This window comes from Calidris pugnax, unplaced genomic scaffold (genome assembly GCF_001431845.1).
Source record: "Calidris pugnax isolate Ruff unplaced genomic scaffold, ASM143184v1 scaffold19, whole genome shotgun sequence".
In the NCBI taxonomy this organism is placed as follows: Eukaryota; Metazoa; Chordata; class Aves; order Charadriiformes; family Scolopacidae; genus Calidris; species Calidris pugnax.
The window spans coordinates 117717-138367 of record NW_015090775.1 but is presented as its reverse complement, the minus strand read 5'-3'; the positions used below and the strand labels follow the sequence as shown (position 1 = coordinate 138367).

The 20651-nt window shown below is 41.8% G+C and overlaps 1 protein-coding gene across 1 annotated transcript; it reads right to left on the bottom strand.

Annotated features, from left to right (window-relative positions):
- Positions 1 to 683: 683 nt before the first annotated feature.
- On the bottom strand, positions 684 to 20603 carry LOC106890478. Its single transcript, XM_014946338.1, has 4 exons — positions 20476 to 20603; positions 12093 to 12631; positions 10702 to 10768; positions 684 to 6278 (listed from the first exon to the last, which is right to left on the bottom strand). The coding sequence occupies exons 2-4, from the start codon at positions 12552 to 12554 to the stop codon at positions 4759 to 4761; spliced, it is 2049 nt and encodes a 682-aa protein (XP_014801824.1). The 5' UTR covers positions 12555 to 12631; positions 20476 to 20603; the 3' UTR covers positions 684 to 4758.
- Positions 20604 to 20651: the final 48 nt, after the last annotated feature.

Here is a 20651-nt window from a genome sequence, read left to right as displayed (position 1 = left end):
TCAGTGGAAAAGGCTGAAAGAAATACCAGCTGGTCTCAAATCCTTCTTTGGAGTAATCTGTTTAAAAATTATCCCTACAGAAGTCATTTGGTAGCACTTCTCTTTCATTCAGTTCTAATAAACAATAACTAATAAAAGAATGCAGGTGTGTAATTTAAAATAATTGTAAAGCATCTCTACTGAGAATACACGAGCTTTAACTTGCACAGACCCTGAGAAAAGCCCAGCTGGGCTACTGCAGAGGTCTGACCAGGATAACCCCCCCGCCATTATCAAAGTTTCCACATTCAACAGAGATTCTATGAAGCACCAAGGCAGTACACATTTCTTCTTCAAAAAACCAAAAGTATTCTCATTTTTCTTCTCTGCATTACTATGGTGACCACAGCAATGACCAAGATAAACTGTACTGCTTTTCTGACACAAGTATTTATTAGTGTAGTACCATCAAATGCCATTTTCATCTTCTCAGATGTACAGTTCCAACAGTGGGAACAGGCAGACTAGATCACCTCTAAAAATGTGTGCTATTACTGACCTTGTTTAACGCTTAACACTTCAGCAAACACAGGTAATCAATTCGGGTAACAGCCGTGAAATAAATCCTGGCCCCAAAAGAGTCAGTGGTAAAAATCACAACAGCGGCAATTAGCCTTCCTCAGAACAGAACATAAACACCAATGAAGCCTTATTGTTTTATTTATTTCAGTAAAGTTCTCTTAAAACATATTACAATATAATATTAACAGAGGCAAGTGTCTAAACAGTATTTGTGAAACAAAGTAATATTTCAAAGTAGGAAATTTCATAAAAAAGCACCATTTGAAACTAGTGTAGTTTTCACAGTGTACTCCAATCTGCAGAGACCACACAACAGAGGAAGCATTCACAATATTAAAATATATTTAACATATTCTGCCCAGTTTTGACTCCATAGAAAGCACAAAACATTCATATAGGTAATAAAATATATTCAGGTAAAATCTTTGAATTTTCAAAATGTTTCACAATACAAATCAATGCAGGTCTTTGTAAGCCAAATCCTTTTTCCTCTAGTATGAGCAGCACTATACAATCTAAATTATTTTCCTCCTTTAATGGTCATGTTTTCTCTAACAACCTTGTTGCCCATTATTGCCAGAACATAAATGAAATAACCACCTGCCTTCCTGGATGTATTAACTTCAACTCTTTCTGTACAGCTAGATTCTGTCAGCCCCATACTCTTACTTTATGAATACCCCCACTGGAAACGCTCTCTGGCAGAAAGGACTGGAGAGACTAATCTCCAGCTATTTTAACCGTATTTGTGAATGTGGTATCAAAAGATGCAAAAGAAAAGGTTTTAATTAATTCCATACTTCACAGTATTACTATTGTGCTACTAATAGAAAGAAACCATATGAAAAAATGAATTTAAAAAGTTTTAAAGGTTGTAAATATAATTAATAAGATATACCTGTCAATACAACATGCAATTTATTACAGCAAATGGGTTAAGTGCCATAAAATTAGCATTCATTGTATATTGTCTGATGCCTCATGAACTTCATCTTATTTAGGATCATAGTGCACCACTTAACGTTGCATGGTATGAGGCAATATATATCATTGTCATAGATGCAAAGGCTATATACTGTGCCATTAATTAGACTATCATAAAACCACACTGATTCCAACACACACACTTCACATTCGTGTTACTATAACCAAGGTCAGCCAGTGGCCTGAACTATGGATTCAGGCTTTTTTTTTTTTCCAAAAGGGAGGGATGCAGAAGAGGCTCAAATGATCAGCCTTTTCTTGCTTGAAATAAGTCTAAGCTTGCTGCAACTTACAGTTAATACTACATATTTAATAAGACTTTTTTTTCAATCATGTGAGTACCTTATCACAGATGACATTAGCAAAACAGTAATAGATGCATTATCACCACCAGAAGGGTGCAAAATACTGCATTTCTGCCATTGTGCGTCTAAAAATCTACTCTGAACTTAAGGGCAACTATGGGCACTCCTCCCAAAATCCTCAGAGAAGACTTACTACACTAAAGAATTCATACTCTGCAATCTCCCTTAGCTGTGATAATGTTCACTTGTAATAATGTTCTCCCTGGTAGTTCCTGCATCCCTTAATAACGGTGCATTGAAATGCAACTACCACCAACGTGCGTAATACAGGATTTGAGCATCAGCCTCTTCCATATTCAAGCAATTCCACTGACACCACAATCTCGCTCAAATAAAGCATACTCATACAAATTATGCCATTAGGTTTGTTGTATACCATACATAGGCAAGTGCTCATTATATTCAAGTAACATCTGGACTTTGCTAAAGAGGTATCAGATTATGTCTAACATCAGATTCTGAGATCTGCTACACAGGTTTAAATCCAGAATGGCTCTTAAGTTGTCATTATACTGGGGAGTGGCAGCCTTTAACAGAACTGCATTGAGCAAAACAGAAAAGTAAGGGGGTTTGTCTGTGAGAAAGTGACTTTCTTAACTTCCTCTAAAACAAAACTTTTCAGCTGTCTTCCCCTGAAGTCTTACTTTAGTCTTACTTTTTTTACCCAGGCCTGCTCTCTGCAGAGCTCCTCTTTATGTCCTGTGCATCCTTGTACAGAAATGAGCTACCTGCTTCTGTGAGGAAAAAGCCCTTTGACCTCATTCTCACGAAATCACCTCTTTATAGAGAGGAGTTTGAGAATATATGGTGCCCTTGATATCACCTAGGAATCATTTCACTAGTTTGCCTTACTAAGCAGATGGATATGTCAGAAAAGTTTAACTCCTGTGCCATTTCATCTTTGTTCAATCTCAGTAGACTTCCAGAGTGAAGTATCCAGAAAAACTCCTCCACACACAGATAACGCAACTCTTCTGTACATAATAGATACACGTGTTCTCATTCCAGAAGTCTTCCTCTACCACTACAAAATATCTTCTGGAACAATATTTCACAAATGTTGAACATCGTTAATATTAGCTTTACTCTGTCCTTCCTTACGTCCTTGCAAGAACGAATGAGCCTGGTTACACAGAGGCACCGAGACCTCTGTCACAGACTTCAGGGACACTGGGATTGAATTTACTGTGGTTTGCACACTTATGCCAGCTTCAACACAACGTCCAGTGAGGTATCTTGTGATGGACTGCTCAGCCTTTGCAGCTGAAAGCAAGAAAAACTGCTGTTTGCCATTTGGAGCAGGAGAGCAACTTGTCCAAAGCCTGCATACCTTTCAGGATAAACTTGAAGAAAAAAGGATGAGGGAAAGGGAACTGCAAGTGTTAAGGATGCAGTTAGAAAGTTACAAGTAAAAATAGGAGTTTGCGCTTCCAGAGAAAACTATAGGAGGAAACTAAACAGCAAAAGCAGTGTGACAAACCCCAAAACAGGTGAAGAGCAGAGGGAAGTGCATATATTTTAGATATACATACTCAGGCAGACATCTACATTAAAGTTAAATCGTGCATAGTATTCCTTCTTTCAATAAGTTTGATATAAGGCAGCCCTCGAGTGCCTTATTAATGTCACTATTCTCTAATTGCATATGTGACATACATACACCTGTTCTTTAGTAGGGATGGTCAAAGAAGGCTGGAAAGTGTTGAGCTACGTGACAGGGCATGACTTGACTCCTAACAAAAGAAATGAGAATGGAGGGTGAAGCAGCATTTGTTGAGGAGAAAGGAGAAAATGAGAGAGAACACTCGACATAGATTAGAAAAAGAACAGTTTGATGGAAGAATTGGAAGAAGATAAAAATCAGTGTCACTGAATATATCTTTTTTGAATTAACTGAGTGATTTAAGAAAAAAAATAACAACAACCTTTTTAAAATAAGTACCTGTTCAGCAAAATAAGTATGTTTGTGAATGGTGTTCCTTTTTGGTCAGAAAAATATTTTTTGATTTGTAAGAAACTAAATAAAAATTTGCTTAATTTCCAAAGTCTCATTTTCAAGACATTCTTTTAATACTCATTTCTTTGCTCCTACATAATGTTACTTCTTAGCATAGAATTCCTCCCTTTTCATCCTGTAACTTTTCAGAGGCAAAAACTAAAAATGGGGAAGAACCTTCCCCAATTACTCAAATGCAGATTTCCAAATTAAATTAGAACAGTCATTATGTCTAATGTTTTTGCTGACAGCAATTACTATATTTTGTAAAAAGAATGTTCAATTTTTGACTCATGTCCATTTCTATAATGCTAAGCATGTATACTCCAGTGTCACCACAGTATAGCCTCTAGTTCGAGGCATGTTCTCTGCATTTATAGGAAGCACAGCATTTTATAAGATGTAGACAAATTAGCCTCAAAGTGCATTTAGTCTTGCTATTAGCCTGCTGCAGTGAAGAAACTAAAAGCAGGTTTCCATTATTTGGCTGCGCTGCTTTCAGTTGCAGTACTAAAAGGTATGTATTCACCTTCACCTGCAATTTCTTGTGGTCCAGAAATAACCCATTTTAAGAGACTGCTTTATTAAAAATAAGAGAGTTTGACCTGAATGCAAAGTTCCCCTGCCTGAAGATGTTAAAAGAAGTAAAACTTGGAGCACTGAAAGCTCTCTTTTCTTTAAATACTGATCATTCAATTAAGATTATAGTTAAATATTCCTAAAATTGAGAGCATTTTAGTGGGACAACCTGCCCATGTCAACACAGTATAAGGTGTCAAATACGTGTAGAATCAGAGTAGAATCCAAATGCAATTTAAACCCCAGTTCTGTGCTGCCCTCACTGTACATAAATTAAGATGAAATCCATAATATAGATATACTGGTTCCCTGTTCACGAGTGATCTGATTGATCCTTCCACGCACACAGTCAAGAGAAACTGATATCAGTGTTCCATTATGTACTTCAAAAGACGCACGGAGGGACACGCTGGTCCATATGCTTCCCTCTGGCATCTGACCTCCAATCTGCTGAGCAATCGCCGTGGGCTGCATGTGATCCCTGGTCAACTGATTGAGAGTCATTTTGAGCACATTGCATGAGTGGATTAGCTTTAAGTTAAACGCAAGGCTGGCAACTCCCTTTTCAGTAAAAATGAAATACTTGTGAGCAAGCTGTCCAGAAGAAACCAGCTGTATCTGCTTCTCATTGGATGAGACCTGGGTGAAATCCAGTAACTTGTTTCTCACAGCTCCTGTAGGCAGACCCGTAACAGAAACTGTGGCTGATATGGCACTAGAAACTGCTGAAGGGATCCAGATGAGGCTAAACATACTAATTCCAGAACTATCTCCAAAATACCGAACATTACACTGTGCAGGAGAAAGTATCTCAAAGCTAATCAGATCTCCAGCACCAACTTTTGTGGCCCCGGCAGCAGATATTGATGTGTCTCTGTAATTTACGCCAGATTTAAATACATTCATTAATTCTCTGTTGGTGCCATTCCTATTGATATAAGAAATTAAAGAGAAGCCCTCCCGGACACACGTATGACCCATGGAATACAATGCTTGGTGGAATACAAATTTGACAACACCGGTTTCAGTGAACTTTATAGCTCTGCCATCATGAGATAAACTTAGCATGTAAGGGTCAGAAACAGATACTATTTTAAAGGTAGGTCGATAGTTGGTTTGGTAATGTATTGCTGTGGACATCTGTGCACTGAGCGCCACAGCACCTGTGTCGTGGGACAACCAAAACAAACTGAGTGGGGTATTAAGATCATAAATATTTAAGTCTTTACTCTGGTTGCAGAATTGATTGGGGCTCCTCAAATACACAGAAAGAGTTTGGCTGGGCTCCACTTCAGCAGCAGTGCTTAAACTAGTGCTCTGGAAATACTTCCCTTCTGGCTGTTCAATGCGAACACCGCTCAGTTCATAGCCTTCCTCACTGCCGTTTAGCTTTAAGGAAAGTTGCAAAAAATTCCTGCAGTTGTGCTTCACTGCAAAATTTAGGTCAGTCCACAACAGCCCGTGTTGCCTAAATACCAGGCTGTTATCTTCAACGGATAGGATTTCACAGGGAAGCTTTCCCTTTATCTTCAAGTTCAAGCCGGAGTAGACCTGAGAGATGCTGGACTTCACGGAGGGCAGGATGATGTTTGCAGCCCAAGACTCTGAGAGCTTGTTTTCACTGGTTGCTGAACAAATCGTATCACTGACAGTGGAGCAAGGCACAGCCACCATTCCCTCTTCACATTTTAAACACGCCTGGCATTCTTGCATTTCCTTATTAAAGAAATACTCCTCTCCACACAGTCCCAAAGCTGCATCTTTCTCAGCAATTCCAAGGCATCGGAAACCACCTGTTTACAGGAAACAGACAACTTTTACTGTCATACCTTTAAAACAATAAATCTAAGAACTCTACAGCTCGACCTATCAAGTATATTTGATAATACATCTGATCAAAAGAGAGACAACAGAAGACAATTATGATTTTAGATCACTTTGTGCTATTAAAGGATCCTTGAGAGCAAACAGAGGAAATACTAGAGGTAACTCACCTTGTCCAAGTAGAATCCAGTGGTCTAGAGTGGGAAAGGAGCAAAATAGGGCTGCACAGGGGCAATTCTAACCAAACCCTGACAATTATATTGCTGGTAGGGCCTTCTCTCTGTTCCCCTAGGTGAAAAGCACACTGACTAACTCGTGTGCTGAGCACCAAAGATACTTTCAACTACTGAAGAGTTCCCCTATACAAGGAGAAATGTGCTCTGCCTGCCCAGCCATGTTATGGCACATCACTGCTGTGGCTGTGATTGCTAAAGCAGTGCTTTGCAACTCAAGGGACATGGACCCTGGGCATTCTCTGTACAGTCATAAAAGAATCTCCAAGAGATAAGTAGGAAAAACAAAATTGTAAACAGCAGCTGTAACATCATTATGCCGAAGTCCACACATTAAAAATGTGGAAAACCACTGCCCTACAAGACAGGACAGCAGTGGTTGTGACAGTCTAAAGTTAAAATAAAACACTGCTGCAAACAGTAAAGAGAATATCTAGAGGTGCCACTTGAAATTACTTTATTTGACATAAAGCAATTTTGTGCTGCTAAATGGTACACCATGACCTCGGTAGATCAAAGAACGCACACCCAAAGAGCAGGTTTTTAAAAAGGCCTGTAATTTTCTATGGCAATTTTCCAAGAGCACCGCCAGCTGCCAATGCCTCCAGCTGTAGCAACCGGTGCCCAAAACCTTTGTGCACGGAGCCTTCAGGTTCTAAATCAACATAAAAGATTTGAGGCATCCTAAAGAATAACCTGGGCCTCAAAGCTTAATTGCTAATGCACTCTCTCCTGCTTTTTTACCACCATAATCAAAACTCAATAATCATCATTCTTAGAGCTCTTCTTAAATATTCTTTACTATCTAAATATTGTGTCATATATTTGATTTATTCCTCAGCTAGAAAGTTGCTATATCTGGGCTGGAATTTGCTCTGAGACTGGGACTACAAGAATTTGACATGGACCCCAACAAGCCATTTTTCTCCATTGCTAACCCCACGGTGGAGCTGGCTACGCAGCCTGCTGATGCAAACAGAAAAGCACACCACCCATAATGCAAACTGCAAGACAGAGCAGTGTACACACACCTGGCCCACAAGGGAGGTCACAATATTGGCTAAAATTCAATTCTGATACTACATTGTTCATCAGAGAACAGCAGACACTGTGTTAATTTATAAAGGCTTTATATATTCACCCTCATATCTCTTTGTTTATTTATGTTTCATTCACTTATGTGATGATTCTCCACTAACACTGATAGGTAGGACTATACAATTTATGATGTGAGAGCATTCCTTGTGAGAACAGGTATCATTTTCTCAAGAGTTCACTGCAGATTTTTCTATTAGAAAACAGTCAAGAGAAACTTAACACTTTGTTACCCCTGAAAGCCAAGTAAATAAAATCACATTTTTTCAGCTAAGAACATTCTAGAGAATACAGACAAAAAAATTCCAGACAAACTTTGCTTTTGAAATCAGTTTTAACCACAGTGTAATTGCTTACATGACACTTCTTAACCAGTTCTATTTCTCTTATCCATGGCTCCTCCACCACTGAGAAATGCTATTGAGTACACAAATACAGCTGGTTCACTGAGCAGAGAAGACTCGCAGTAGTGCCTAGAAATACTTCTATGCTATTTGCTTCTTTAAAATATTTCAATGTATATTTAAGGATCTTTGTACATATCAGGTGTTTCAAATACATGTGATGACAACTCTCACCAATTTGCTGTCTAGTCTTTTGTTAACCACTAATCTGCAGCAGGTATACCCCCGGCATGTACTTCAAATAGGTGACACAGGCTGCTTTATACTGTGGACACAGTGGCAAGAGCAGCATCCTGCCCTTTGCCCAGAAGAGGTCAAGCAGCAAATCATAGCACATCATGATTGCACATTCACCAGCCCTCACCATCCACAAAGGCCAGGCAATTTCAAGGCAATTAGAGTAAGCCATGCATATATTTTTCTGCTGTTACTACTCATAACTGCCTGATGCAAACTTGACATTCAAACAGATTAAGCATGGGAATCCATCTCTTTTTAAACCCTCTATGTCAGATTTGGATCATCACAAAGCAACAGAGCTAATTACAAATCAGGGCTATCTGTCTATGTTCTCACTCCTCTTCTCCTTACATCTCACGCTAAGTTGTACAGTAAGTCCTCTTTAGCTTGCATGGCATTCTGAGGAGATCGACTTTGGTTGAACCCACCTGGTGGGTTCACACCAAAGACAACAGTCTGACCACTCTCCTGTGATTGTCTAAGAAGGAATCGAAGCACTGAACTCCATTTTCGCTGATTGGGTTCTTTCAACTGTCATTGCTCCTTGATGACCAGCCTTTAATCAAATAGCCTAACAACTCTCATCCTAGATAAAAGCAAGAAAAAACAGCAGGGGAAGAAAGTATGATGTAGAGTGAAGTGGAAGGGTGAAGAAAGAGAGGCTCCTAGTTGCATGTTTCTTTATTGTTATTTGTTCTGTCTCCCTTCACACTGTACAGTGAACATGAGTTGCTACAGATGCAACAACCTTTGCGTGCAGCTCAAGAAGCCACATACAACATCTGGAACTCATATGTCGGATTAAATCCCTATCTCCCCTACATTACCCAAAACAGACACTCAGTTTCAGCCTCCCTTTTGACAAGTTAATTGCACTTGTATAAGACAACGAGCCATCATGAACAGACAGGCTCAAAGTATCAGTCCTCTCAAATAAAAAATAAAAAGAATTATCTCACTTCCATGACAGATGGGAACGACATTGACAGGACACTGATTCCTGATCCAGGTGATGGGAAATAGTTTGCTTTCCCATCTTTACAAGCCACCATTAGAACTGGAGGAATCAAGGGAAGAGTCCTTTCCTTTCAGATACATTGCTACTACCTTTCTGTGATCTGACACACCACCACTGCTTGTTTCTTGGTAGTATTTTGCTTTCCTCCAGCAGTTGTATAGACTCACTCTTGGTCTGGGTCTCCCCACCACAGAGCCCACTGGATAAATTCGTTACAGCCTTCCCTCTTCCAAGCCACAGACTAAAGCAACACCAAATGACTACCACATTGGTGGCTCTCCTTTCCTCGGGCTAGAGCCTTGTGGGCTTCCTTCCACAAAACCATTGACTCAACCAAACTCAGTCTCTTACTATGGAAGAGACAATGCCTTACAACTTTTCAATGCTCTGCCTCAATTTTTGTGCCCTAAGCTGTCTTGCCTCTAACTGCCCACCACTAAGGCTGTCTAAAAGTGTCTTGTTTCTTTTTTAAGACTGATGGTTCCTCCTCTATTGCATTGTACACATAAAGCAACACTAAGTGTTTTCTTCCTCCCTCTAGACATAAAGCAACACTAAGTGTTTTCTTCCTCTAATCATTTCCAGTCTCCTGTGGTATCTGTAGTAATACCACCCAACCCACCACAGTTCCTGCACAGAGGAGGTAAGGAGAATGTAAGTGAGCTCATGTCCTCTTTTAACCCTTTTCTAGGACCAATAGGTACCAGGAATAGCACAGAATCACCCATAAACAGCTGAAAATAGCCCTTGCCCCTCAGAAAGGCCACGCTCTTTTGCTCAGTATGTCTATTAATTTTGATCTTTTGTGTCCGACTGCCATGAGAAGTAATGAAGGTGATGTCTGCAGTGCAGAACTCCAGTCAAATCTGTTCTTAAATGTCTGAAAAATTCCCCCAAGCCCCTGCAAATGAGGGAAACTGTTGATAGTTCCTCAATATTTGACAATATTGTTGCTAAAGGAGAGTAAGATTGATTGAGGGAGGCCTTATAAGAACCTTCATTAGATCAAATCAAAGATCTACCCTAGTGCAGCAGAAGGAAAATGACAACTATTTTTCTCCATTAGGAATAATATCTTTGATTTTGAACCCATTTGCACCAGCATAAACAAGAAGAAAGTCAGGTCATAAGTGAAAATTAAAACCAGAGCATACAAAACCCCAGGAAAATAAGGTAAAAGGAACCATCCAATGCTCCTAGTGGATATTATGTCCAGAGTAGCCCACTGTCCACAAGAACTGCTATCAACTTAGAGCTCAGTGTTTTCCAACCCCTTTGACTCCATCAAGCTGAGCGTGTCATGACTCACAAACATCTAGGCCTCAGTCCTTATCTATCTCTTTGGTCTGTTCCTGAGGATCTAATTACCTTCATTCTTTCATTATCAGAGAATAGAACTTACCTGGAGTATTCAGGCATTTTATCCTCTCACCACAAATGCTTGGAGATTCGGTGCATTCATCTCTGTCCTGTAAATCACAAGAATCGTATTGAAACCCTTTAACGCAACAACTTAAATTTGAGACAGGCACTTCTTCAGGCTCTGTGACACCCATCTGCCAGCAAAAGGCATGTCTGGGGATGGAGAGGGGGCTGATCTCATAAGTGTGTTGGAACAAGACAACTTATTTTGGATTTGTCACCTGTTTTAACAAGGTATCCAAAAAGACTGTGCGGTGTCCACAGAAAGCTAGTAGTGTGCAGATGACAAGCTAAATGGATTGGTTGTACAACTAGTCCTTGTTAGAATGTGTGATCTGTAAGACAGTACCACAACCCTGAGAGCAATGCATCACTTGATTGGCCTTCAGGGCATTGTGACAATTAAGAGAGTGTTAGAAAAGGCTCTTAAAGACACTTAGTCAGGGAAAAAGGTGCTAACCGAAAAACACACAAGAAAGGTAAATGATTAAGTAGTACATCCTGCCAACAAGCCCTCCTTTCACCCTACAGAAGGCAGAAGGGAAAGAATAACATGCTACATTTGCATTTAAATGCTAGCATTAAAGAAAACTGAGGCTAGCAGAGAGGGAACTGAACAGACTCTTTCAAGTTCTCCTCTCAGTATCTTGGGCTTAGGTCACCAGCTGTTCAGGCTCATATTAAGCTAAGAATTGGGGGCAACACTTGGCAAACAGGACACTGCTTTAAATATCAGTTTCCCCATATATCTTAGGTTCTCTAAACAAGACAAAGTGACCAAAGAACCATCTTATTTTCCTTACATGCTGTTTTTGTATTGTATAATAAAATGTATTTTATAATAAAATGCATTTAATAATAAAAACATTTGTGTTCTAGTTTTTTTATGTGTTAGTATGCTATATTTAAGCTGGAACTAGTTTTTACATTTGTTTTAACTGACAGCTTTTGTTTCAAAACTTGCAAGTAAATATCTGACCTCTAGTTTTGCTCAGTAAAGCTTTCCTCTACTTTTCAGAGATGTCTAGAAGTTCCTGTAGAATGGACTGGGATCAAATAAACAAATTTAGCATGCATGAATGTTTTAGTATGTCCTTTCCTACCATTATGAAAAAAATAAAAGTCCTGCCACCCATCAGGTTTGGGAAAGCATCATACCCAGCAGGCACAAACTAGTGCCCCATTTAGAGCAGTAAACAGTAAAGACAAAACCCACAAAAGACTGACTTTGAAGTGCTATAATGTGGCAAAGCACATTCTTCAAACTGCATCTCTCTAGCTCACTAAGTAGGTATTTCCAGAATGTTATCCCACTATATCCAACACAATACTTCATAAGCAATAATTGAAAGACACAGAATTATATTTCACCTGGCAAATCCGATCAGAGTTTGCAGAACACTCAGCCATTTGGAAAAAACCAGCAGGACACAATGTGCATTTTTCACATTGTGAAGGTGTCTTTTGGAAATTGCAAAATTCGTCACTTTCACAAAGGCCACAGTCCAGCAAAGACTCCCCAACATTAATCACTTTTGCATCCACTTCTACTTTATGCACAGAGTATGACTTCTGGAGATGATTTCTGACCTGGTTCTGAAGTCCTTGAAGATGACTTTCAAAATAATTTTGAATATCTTCTTGCAAACTCTGAAATGACATTTGTTTCACTGTATCAAAAAGCATGCCATACTGGACTTTGATCAGATCCATTTGCTCATACATTTTTCTTTGCTGCTCAAGAATCTCCCGTTGCTGGCTAACCAATATCTGCTGCTGTTCAGCAAGTTTTTGCTGCAAATCGACAATGATCTGCTGTTGGCTTTTTAGCATTTCAGTAAATTTCTCATGCCCTTTTGCAAGGTGCAGCTGTAGTATTAGGGCATCTTCAGATGGAACTTCATTTTCTCCTGAAATACAAATGGTCGATTATTGTCCAAGAAAAGTAATTTTCCAGTTTGTTGTATTATTTCTTCAAAGGCATTCAAATTTTAATACGTTCATGAAAATTCTCACTAAATTCAAGTCATGATAAAGCCAGTTCCTTTACTATCTTTGTAGCCCTTACCACAATAGGACCACAAGGTCATCCATTTCATAAGCAGCAGCATTTATAGCTGTAGACATTTAAAAAGTCGTAATTAATTTATGCCCTGAAGCATGGGGCTTGATCATCACTAGGTTTCAATAACAGATTAATCATTCTTATGTACGTGTTCAAATACAGTAAAGAGTAAATGGCCAATTTTCACTGTAAAGGCGATAAAATAAGGTGATAAAACTTGCTGAGAATACTAAGTCATTAAGGGTAGTAAAAGGGTCAATTGCAAAGAGCTACAAGAAGAGTCTATGATAGCAGCAATAAAATGGCAAAAAGAAACTCAAAGGAGATAAAGGTGAAATGAAGCACCCACTGAAAAAAAAATCGAAGTGTTTTATATTAAATGTTGTACTTGTAGATTATTATTACCACTTGAAAACGATCTTGAGGTAATATATCTAGATACGGATGTTGGGCTACAGAGCCATGTAATCATCAGAGTTCAGTGCCCAACAGAGGTCAAAAAGGCAAATAAAATGCTAAGACTGATTAGAAGAGGAACACAGAAGAGAATGTATCATTATGACATTCTGTTAATCAATAGAGCATCTTTAATACAACATGCAGTCCTGGTTCGCCATCTCAAAAAAGGGCACAGAAGAACTTGAAAAGTTCACAAAAGGGCAGCAAGGTACATCTAACATATGATGCTGCTACAGTATGAGACTGTAGGGAGGACTTTTCAGGTTCGGAGGGTTAAAAAAAAAAAGAAACCAAATAACTGTGCTATATTACATTTGACTGATTAAAGAAGTAGCACCACCTCTTCTTCAGAATACAGAGCACCAACCAAGCTGCTTTTGTCCTACCAGCTGATAGGATTAACAGACAGAGGCAAACTTTCACATGCTTATATTCCACTCTCTCCTCTCTTCAATCACCTCTTACAAAGTTTATACCACCTTGCCTACTTTTAATACCTCTGCCCATTGTCAAATTTGCCTGAAATTAGCCCATATGTTTGCCAGATACTGGGCAGCAAGACAGCTACAAGCACACTGTGATTGCCTATTAAGATTTTTCATCAACCTACATGGGCTCCATTTGTGCTCGAGGCTGGAAAGAGATGAACAAATTCCTTTTCACAAAATTTGTGCTCTGAGAAGTCTGGCTTACAACCGAGAATACAGGCAGAGGAACGCAGGTCTTTGCCTTCACAAGTTATTTTGGCTTTACAAGTGACAACACAGTGCAAAAGGACTACCCCATGCATCAGTAAGAGCTATGGCTTCAAAGCAGATGGAAAGTCTGTGAGGAAAAGTGTGGCCCCTACCTGGCCAAATAAAGCATATGCACCTAGAAAAATAAGCTTATGAAAGCTGGCATATTGAGGCTTTGTCTACCATGTTGACTACTGCTACTTAATTGTTTCTCAGTAGATGTCTCTGTAAGTTTTCTGAGAGGGACTTCATCTTCTTGTCCTACATTAATATTGTTTCTTACATGCTGGGACCACATGTGAGAACAGGGCTCTATGCTAGTACTGCCATACAGTTATCCATAAACATAATATAAACATAGCAAATAATGAGCAGAATATTCTTACGATACCGGAAAGCCTAAAATCTAAATGCATTCCCCTAGGAAACTCGACATAGTACTAACAGCCATCACATTTACTGTCAAATAAGCTGTGTGCATGTCTGCCTTTAACAGTAACATCAGAAAGAGATGATCTTGATTTTAAGCTTGAAACGTTAACAAATCCAGGTTTGTACAGAACAAATAGTAATCAAAGTAACAGCATTAAACTCTAGGCCTTTCGACCCTCCTTCTCAACGAAAAAAGGAAAAAAGAAATAACCTTCACAGAGGGAAGGAAAAGTCTGGCTGCACCAGGAAATTGTCCCTGGGGAACTGTGAGTGAATCCTATAGTCAAGGATGTATTACCAAACCACTTTTTTCCAAAACCACTTTTCCTCCAGCTCTCAGTGGCTGAGATTCAGAGACCAGTAACAGGAACATTTTGAATTATTCCAGCCATCACAAATTTATAGACAGGGAGAATACAAACTCTTATAAGACAGCTTTATTGGGCTCTTCCCGTTCTGGGAATCTGGGCTTTTCTCACACACACACGAGCAAAATTATTAGAGCAAAGAAAGGTTAACTAAAGCCCTGATTGAACACAGGGTAGACACAAAGTAGATCTCATTTTTAAGCATGTACTTAAGGAGCCTTGTCTTCAGACAGTAACTGACTTTTTGGCAGTAACAATAGCTATAATTTTAACTACGTACTGCAATGGAGCTTACTCGCATGATGGACCAGCTTTCTATTACCTCTGCCCTAAACGGCCTTACAGAGCTTTGTAACAACAGCTACATTCCAGTCACTCAAGGAGCTTTGCTCCTTCTGCCTGTCGAAGGCTCAGCTGGTGAGCATACGGGCCCTAAACAGTTATTTGTGACTGTTTTTTTCTCTCATTTTTATCCATTTCACAGTACTATGACAAAACTTACACTTACCAGTAGAAGAGGCCCTTCACTGCACAGTAGTGGAGTCGGTGCTACTGGCAGTTCACAATGTCAGAACAACAGAGAGCATAACAAAGCTCTTGCATGAAAGAGAAGACTCTACTGAAAACAAACTACATTTAAGGAAACAGAAGGGATATCTTGTTTGCCAGAAGAATTCTGAAGGAGACGTCTAAAATAGCTCAGATGCAGAGTGCCCTAAATGTGGCCTTGTTTCTTCCATTAGCTATATAAAGGTAAGGCATGGTGAACATGTCAGATGGGGATGTCTCTATCACAGACATCTAAAATGACAAGAATTCCACTGCAAGTGGTGCTTACACATTAGCAGATGCCAGCAATCCCACTGACGTACCGTTCCACATTGGCCAGACAAGCATCGAACAGGTACACTCACCAGCCACACTCAAATGTCCCCATGGCCACAGACGCTATGTTACCATCCTTGCACACGCACGCCACACATAGCCACGGCAAGGGCTGTTTTGCAAAAAGCCACTCCATGCTTCCAGGATCAATCCATGGTGCAAACACAGTACCACATACAAACCTCTGCTACTTTTCCCTGGTGAACCTGCCACTCAGACACCATCTGCCACCGCAGAAGGGGCAGAGGCTAAAAGCAGGCAGCATCCTACTGTGAGGAAGGAAAGGTGAGATCTTGATTGGCACCAGAGAGCACAGGGCCATCTGATAGTGCCAGTCACTCCTGGTAACCACAGGAGATGAGAAAGCAGTGGGCTGCAGGCACTGCTCATTGCAGATCACAACAACATGAAACCCTACAACGTTGTTCACCAGGTGTGCCAAGTAAGATTCCAGCTGCACATTATTTTGCCCAAATGCAGGTGTTTTGCAGCTGCAGAGAAGTTTGCCCAAAAGAAAACAACAGCACAATGGGTCTGGTAGGAAAAATGAAGGATTTAATAGGTATTAATGAGTGAGGAGAGAAACATAGAGGAATACAAAATGATAAGAGAACAAAACCAGGTCGTGTGCGTTCCTTCTTTTGGGATGCCAGTCCTTCATCTGAAGTAAGGTGCACCCAGGGTGCTGCTGAGAAATAGCAGTGGCAATCTTGCAGAGGAATGGGCTCACGTGATTTGAAAAGAAGTGCAAGTCTGCATGCCAGCATCTTCACCTGGTGAAGTAAACAGAAGTGGTGGTTCAGCTGCAGTTGGCAGGAGCTTTTTAGGTAGTAGCTGTGGTGCTGGCTGAAAAGATGATGAAGATGTTCCGTGTCCCCACAGAAGGGCTGTGCTGTTTCTGGCAGGCAGCTGGTGGAGTAAGTCACCTGCCTCATGCAGATGAGCCTGCAAACATAGACACAGGGCTGGGAATCAGCTAGAGCCCCTGATACTGGCCTGTATCTTGGAGGGCTGATATCAGGTCTCCACCTGGGGGTGGTGAATTAATACAGGCAGAAAAATGGCCTTAGGGTCACTGAGGCAGCGTATTCCAGCTCCTCTGCTGTCTGAGGAGATGGCAACGGCAAAGAAACACCCCATGCAGCTGGCCCTAAAGTGACATGCTGAAATGATAACCAGGTAGAAATGTTCCCCTAAAACCAACAGAAAGACAGGAACAGTCACTGACCTGTTTCTTCTTGGATAGATGGTTTCCTCTTATTTTCAGCTACAGGACTTTAGATGTGAAACTGAAGGGCCAGACCACCTTCTGTTTCTTTATTCTACCAGGAATTAACTATACCTTTATATTTGACCTAAAAACACTAGAAATCCTCAAAACTAATTGTCTGCACAAGGCTGCCAGAGAAACCTCATCTTTTGGGGTGATTAACTGAGGAAGAACCAGGAGGATAGGTGAGGATGTAGAGTGACAGGTATTCTTAAACTTGTATTCTTTCCAACTGTGTTACAAGTTCCTGGAGGCTAAAAAAAAATGCATAATTGCCTGGGCTAAAGGCATACACCTGCGCTGTCCATAAAATGTATAGACATCACCCTGCAGTCATGCACAAGACGTATTGTGCACAGGAAAAAAAGTATTTTCTTTGCCTCCTGCTCACGTACATCTCATGCTGAGCACATGGAGCAGCCTCATCTCACAAGAGACTGCACAGGACTGTGAACACACGGCAGCCACTCTGAGTACTAGAGGCAACTTTGTGCACTCTGACTAACCCCAGAGACTCCTGGAGCTCAGCTAAGCCTCTCTGCAACTTATTTATCACTGCACTCAAGAGGTTCCTAGATTTCCTCCAGAAGGGACCCTTGCTGGTCTCCACATGCTACTGACCACCATGGGCAGTTCTCCCTGATTATAGTTCTTCTTCATGAAGTTACACCATCATGAAGTTACATCATTACTACACATCTGTAAGACAGATTCCTGCCACACCTGCATAATGAGATTTATCCACAAAATTTCATGGCAGGAAAGACACCATTTCCACCACACAGACTGGGCACAGCTCTTGAGTGAGCTGTCTCCCCTAGCAGGGCTCTTTAGAAGACTAAAACTGCAGTACTCTCTTCATGATGCTTACCTGCATTTGCCCTGTCGAGTTCACTGCATGCTGTTTGAGCAGCAGCTCTCCCCAGACAACTATAAACACATTCCCCCTAATTAAATGTCCGATTATCACATTTTGTTGTTCCGTTTGTTCTAGAAGTCCTGTGCTCATTTCCAAGACCCACCACTCCAGCTGCAATGAGGACTGAACAAGGTATTCTCCGCACTAATGCAGGGAACCCACTAACCTGTGTTCCAGAGAAGGTCTCAGGTAAATGCAGGGAATGTTAAGAGGCTGCAGGCACAGCAAATACTGTACACTGACTTTGAAGGAAACCAAAGACTGTCAGCATGTCTTATTTTTTTTGTTCCTGATGCCAAGAACATGGAATTTCTGCAAGTTGTTGATGAATCCAGTATGCTATTCTTCCACTCCTAGGAGAGAAAGCTGCCTTGTGGAGGCGTGGGTCCAGTCTTTGGAATGGGCAAAACATGTAGAGAAGTCCAGTGTGGACAGAAGTATGTCTACAGCAGGTCTCATCCACACCAACTGCAGCCATGATTGGTGGGTCTGGTGTGTGGGCTGGTGCCAACCAGTGTCTCTTGCTGGCCACTAGGCAAAACCAGTGAGATGGGAGAACTTTGGACCATGCAGTTGTCCTCACCTGAAAACTCTTTCTCCCCCATGGAAGCTGAAGTGTTATCACAGGTTTACTCAATGGGTGCTTCCATGCTGACAGTGCCTTCCATGAGATTACGCAGTTTAGCGGGCGGTGCTGTACACTGCTTTTCCTCCAACAGGTAAGATGCTTCTCTCTGCCACTGGAAGGAGATGAATGCACAAATCCAGGGCTGCCACTGGCCATAAGGTATAATCCATTCCTGATGCATTCAAGGATTTTGTTAAAAGAAACTTCTAACCACACATCTGTTCCTCCAAGACTTCATCCAGCACCAGGCCTGCAAAGAGCGTAAAATTGGAAGAGTAGAGTGAACTCTGTGTCAAGTCTCCAAAATCTCCAAAATCTTCACTCCCTGACTCTTTGCTTTAATTTCCCTTATTCTGTTTTACTTTGACCCACATCCAAGGGGACAGAGGACCTAACCCCAAGGCCTAGGAGATAAAGGGTGCACGAAACTCACCATGTTAGCTGGAAGTGCTGATGGTACTGGAGACTGGGCAGTACAGACTGATCCGTGTCCTCTAAAGACAGCCAAAAAATAAGAAGATGTTTGGAAAAAGAAGTCATACTGAGCTGGATGCTCTTTGTAAGACCTTCGCGAAGATACAGCATGTCTGCTTTCAGCACCATCCAAGTAGTATTAGTCTCTTCTGTCCATGCAGAATGCCCTTATTATTTGCCAGAGCTTGTATTACACAGAGATTGATTTTGGTAAGGACAAAGAAAATGCAAATATCCTGGGTCCTTTTGCAGAAGGTAGGCACGGCAGTTATGATTACAGTACAAAGAGTATGAACAGAAGCAGAGAAAATTGAGGCTAACCATACTGATTTCTCTGTTTTCTGTCCACCTTTGGTCATGGAGCATACAGAGGATTTACATGACACCTGGGAGCAATATCAAGCAAGACGGAGACAGGCAGTGTCACTGCCCTAGGCACAGCAGGGGTTAAATGTCAGCCCTGGGACTGGAATCACCTCTAAGTGTTGGAGTCTACTTTGGAGATGTCACTTCACTAAGCAGAAGTTGGTAGGGAGGCTTGGCATGTGCTCTGGTGTCTGAAGCAGCCACAGCCCTCAGATTAGCCACATGGATGTGACAAAGTTTAAATGACCTTTTTCGTGCTTCCCATTAGCTTCAACGTCAATGGGGAACACAATAAATCACCCTTCCTCATACATTTTATATCTTTCAGATAAGGCATTAAATCAGAACCTGAACTGCTTTATGGTCATTAAAGATCTGCTGGTGCTTTTCGTGTGGGTAATTCCACATATCCCAGGCAATTACAGAACATGTTCTGCTGACCTGGGAGTATAACCACAGACATACCTGGCTTCCTATGGGGACACTGAGCTGACCTGAGCCGTGCTCTTGTCAACTGGCAGACAAATGCTTTGAATGATGTGCAGTTAGAGACGCTCTGCAATTTCTTTGGGGGTTTTTGTGGTTTTGGGTTTCTTTTTTGCTGGCTATTACAGGAGGCAATGTCAGCAGCAGCAGGTTTCTTAGCAGTGGCACCAGACTGTTCATCCTGGGTGTGGAACCTACACACACCCCCCACTGAAGCATTGTACAATGTTGCTATAAATGAAAACCCCCAGAAATACCAGACTGTGAAGAGAGAGATGGTTAGAGGTCTTGCGCTTGTTTAAAAAACAGCGCTAAAAAGAGTTTTGCCACGTTTCACTTGCCGTGGGTCTCCTATGGGGACGTGTGTGTGCAGAGGGGAGAGGAAGGGGAGAGGAGCCGGGGCAGCTCTCACACCCCTCACACCGCAGAGACCAGCGCGGACTCCCCTCCCAAAGCTGAGACCCCCTGTACCCGCCGGGCGCCCCTGTGGCCGGGCTCCCTGAGGCGCTCAAGCCCCTGGGCTCAGCCCGCTCCCGCCAGACGTGAGGCGACCCAGCGCCCGGCGACGACGGCTCCCGGCCGGCCACCCACGCCGAGCCGCCGCGGCCTGCAGCGACCCCGGGGGAACCCTCCCGCCCTCCCGGCCCCCCTCAGGCCGCCCGCACCTGGCTTGACGTCGCAGGTGAGCTGCACCCCCAGGGCGCCGCCGCCCAGCTCGGGGCCGGCGTAGGCGAAGTCGTCCCCCGCGAACTGGGCGGCTCTCTCGGCGGCGCGCAGCAGGGCGGGCTCGGGGCAGCCCTCGGCGGTGGCGGCGCAGCCCGGGCCGCGGGGCCGCGGCCGC

Excerpts from the sequence above, each read along its gene's own strand:
- LOC106890478 (XM_014946338.1), bottom strand. The coding sequence starts at position 12,554 with ATGCTAAAAAGCCAACAGCAGATCATTGTCGATTTGCAGCAAAAACTT. Across the intron at positions 10,769-12,092 it reads ACTCTGATCGGATTTGCCAG|GACAGAGATGAATGCACCGA; the intron begins GTGAAATATAAT and ends TGTGATTTACAG. Across the intron at positions 6,279-10,701 it reads AAAATGCCTGAATACTCCAG|GTGGTTTCCGATGCCTTGGA; the intron begins GTAAGTTCTATT and ends TCCTGTAAACAG.